Source organism: Penaeus vannamei, chromosome 4 (assembly GCF_042767895.1).
Source record: "Penaeus vannamei isolate JL-2024 chromosome 4, ASM4276789v1, whole genome shotgun sequence".
NCBI classification, from domain to species: Eukaryota; Metazoa; Arthropoda; class Malacostraca; order Decapoda; family Penaeidae; genus Penaeus; species Penaeus vannamei.
Genome location: NC_091552.1, coordinates 7,218,127 through 7,220,626, shown reverse-complemented (window position 1 = coordinate 7,220,626; position 2,500 = coordinate 7,218,127). Strand labels below are relative to the sequence as shown.

General features: G+C 35.1%; 1 protein-coding gene across 1 annotated transcript in view; it reads right to left on the bottom strand.

Annotated features, from left to right (window-relative positions):
- The window catches only part of LOC113823069 (bestrophin-2), a gene marked incomplete at its 3' end in the record, with an annotated part of 36,001 nt that overhangs the window by 8,951 nt on the left and 24,550 nt on the right, over nucleotides 1-2,500 (bottom strand). The window contains 3 exon segments of the mRNA XM_070120606.1: nucleotides 1-47; nucleotides 1,050-1,179; nucleotides 2,473-2,500. The exon segment at nucleotides 1-47 is cut by the window's left edge and continues 192 nt beyond it; the exon segment at nucleotides 2,473-2,500 is cut by the window's right edge and continues 144 nt beyond it. Coding sequence (XP_069976707.1) covers nucleotides 1-47; nucleotides 1,050-1,179; nucleotides 2,473-2,500 — 205 coding nt within the window.

The following is a 2,500-nucleotide window of genomic DNA, read 5'->3' as shown; positions in this document are numbered from 1 at the left end:
CTTGCTGATGGCCTCGAAGATCTTCCTCTCGGACGAGGTCATCAATCCTTTTGGGGGGAGAGGAGAGGGAGAGTTAGAGAAAAAGAATAATTGATAGCAGAAGATATTGATAAGATAAATATAATTAAATTAAGATGGTGGCGATGAGGATGGTGGTGGTTATTAAATGATTATCAATGATGATGATACACTGGGAGGTAGTGATAAGGATGATGCTCATAACGATGATAATGGTGTGGATAATGATCACATGGAAATAGTGCTAGTAATAATAAGAATTAGGACGATAAGAATAATAAAGATGACAGTAACTAAGATAATCATAACGTTTAAGATAATGATACTGATAATTGTATCATTTAAGATAATGATACTGATAATAGCATTTAAGATAATGAAACATATAAATAAAAACGCTAATAATAGTAGTTCCTTGAGGATACCCCTATGTCGTTAAGGTATTCACACAGCCGTAACTTAAGGCCGCTTCCAACTAATGGCCCTATCACACTATCACTTTTTTCCGTCAATTTTTGCGTTTCCGTCTGAATTTGAGGCTCTTCGCGTGTCGTCTGCACGCGGATCGCCTCCAGACGACGACGGTGGCGACCGTTTCCGTCTGACTAATTTCCATCTTGATCTTGTGGTATTAATAAATTAGATAGGATGAATGTAAGCATAAGCTAATATTTTAGAACATTCGTAAATACAATATACATCATCATGTTAAAAATAACGTAATATGTATTAAAATATTCGTGTGATTCCCGGGACCTCACTCCGATAGCGCCGTTTGTTTACATGGGTCAGTCGAATGTCATACGGAAAGTTCATTCGGAAACGCAAAAAACTGAAGGAAAAGGTGAAAATGTGACGGCCTTAAGTTTGAGGATCTGTGAAAAACCGTAAACAATACATCATGAGGCTGACTTTTCACTCATCTCATGCTCATTCCTCATGTTTAACATATCGACTCCTAGCGGATACGCCAAGAGTATATATTCTCCCTCTGCGCGACTTTGCTTAAAAGCCACGTGATCTCTTCTTACCAGCCTCCTGCATGTGGTCGAGGGTCGGAAAGCGCTTCTTGGCCCGCGGGGTGATCATGCGCAGGGTGAGGGTGAAGGCCAGGTTGACATAGCGCATGATGGTCCGGCGCATGAGTCTCCCGCGGTCGTCCTGGGGGTACAGGTGGAGACGCAGGTGAAAGGTTGATAGGTGGGGGTACATATTTCGGCGGTTAGGTCGGATGTTGGATAAAACACACACACACACACACACACACACACACACACACACACACACACACACACACACACACACACACACACACACACACACACACACACACACACACGCACACCCACACACACACACACACACACACACACACACACACACACACACACACACACACACACACACACACACACACACATATATATATATATATATATATATATATATATATATATATATATATATATATATGCGTGTGTGTAGGTTTGCATGTATGTATATATGAAAATGTATATGTATATATGCATATACATTTACATATACTGTATATATGTATGCATATACTGTACACATACAGTATATGTACACACACACACACACACACGCGCGCACAAACATACGCACATGAACAAAAATACAAACACTGTAATGTGTATCCACAAACGCAAAGAAAACCAATAATAAAAATGAAATAAAACAGTAACGCTGTGAACTGTCAGTATTTCATTTCATACACACATGTGCATATATACCGTATGTGTACATATTATGCCAGCTTGATTATATAGCACAATGAGCTCAATACAACTTGACCATAGCATAACAAAAACAAAAAAACAAACAACAATAAAGTAAACTACAGGAAAAAATAAGTAAAAGACAATCAAGTAAATAGCAAAAACACAATAAAGTAAATTACAAAAAAAACACAACAAAGTAAATAACGATAAAACACAATAAAGTAAATAACAAAAACACAATAAAGTAAATAAAAACAATAAAGTAAACAACAAAAACACAACAAAGTAAAAAACAGAAACACATTAAAGTAAATAACGATAAAACACAGTAAAGTAAATAACAAAAACACAATAAAGTAAATAAAAACAATAAAGTAAACAACTAATAACAATAAAATAACAAAAAAGTAAATAAAACAATAAAGTAAATAACAAAAAGACAAAAAACATAAAGTAATTAACAAAAAACACAATAAAGCAAATAATAAAAAAGAGCAATAAAGTAAATAACAAAAAAAGAAAAGTAAATAACAAAAAAGACAATAAAGTAAATAAAAAAACACACACACATAATAAAGTAAATAATAAAAAGCACAACAAAGCAAATAAAAACAAACAAACAAAGAAACTTAACAACAAAAACATAAACAAAACAACACACGAAATGACAAAACATCAACACAGCCTAAACTTCGCTCCACGACGAACTTACATGACCCTGAATAGCTGTTGACACGACC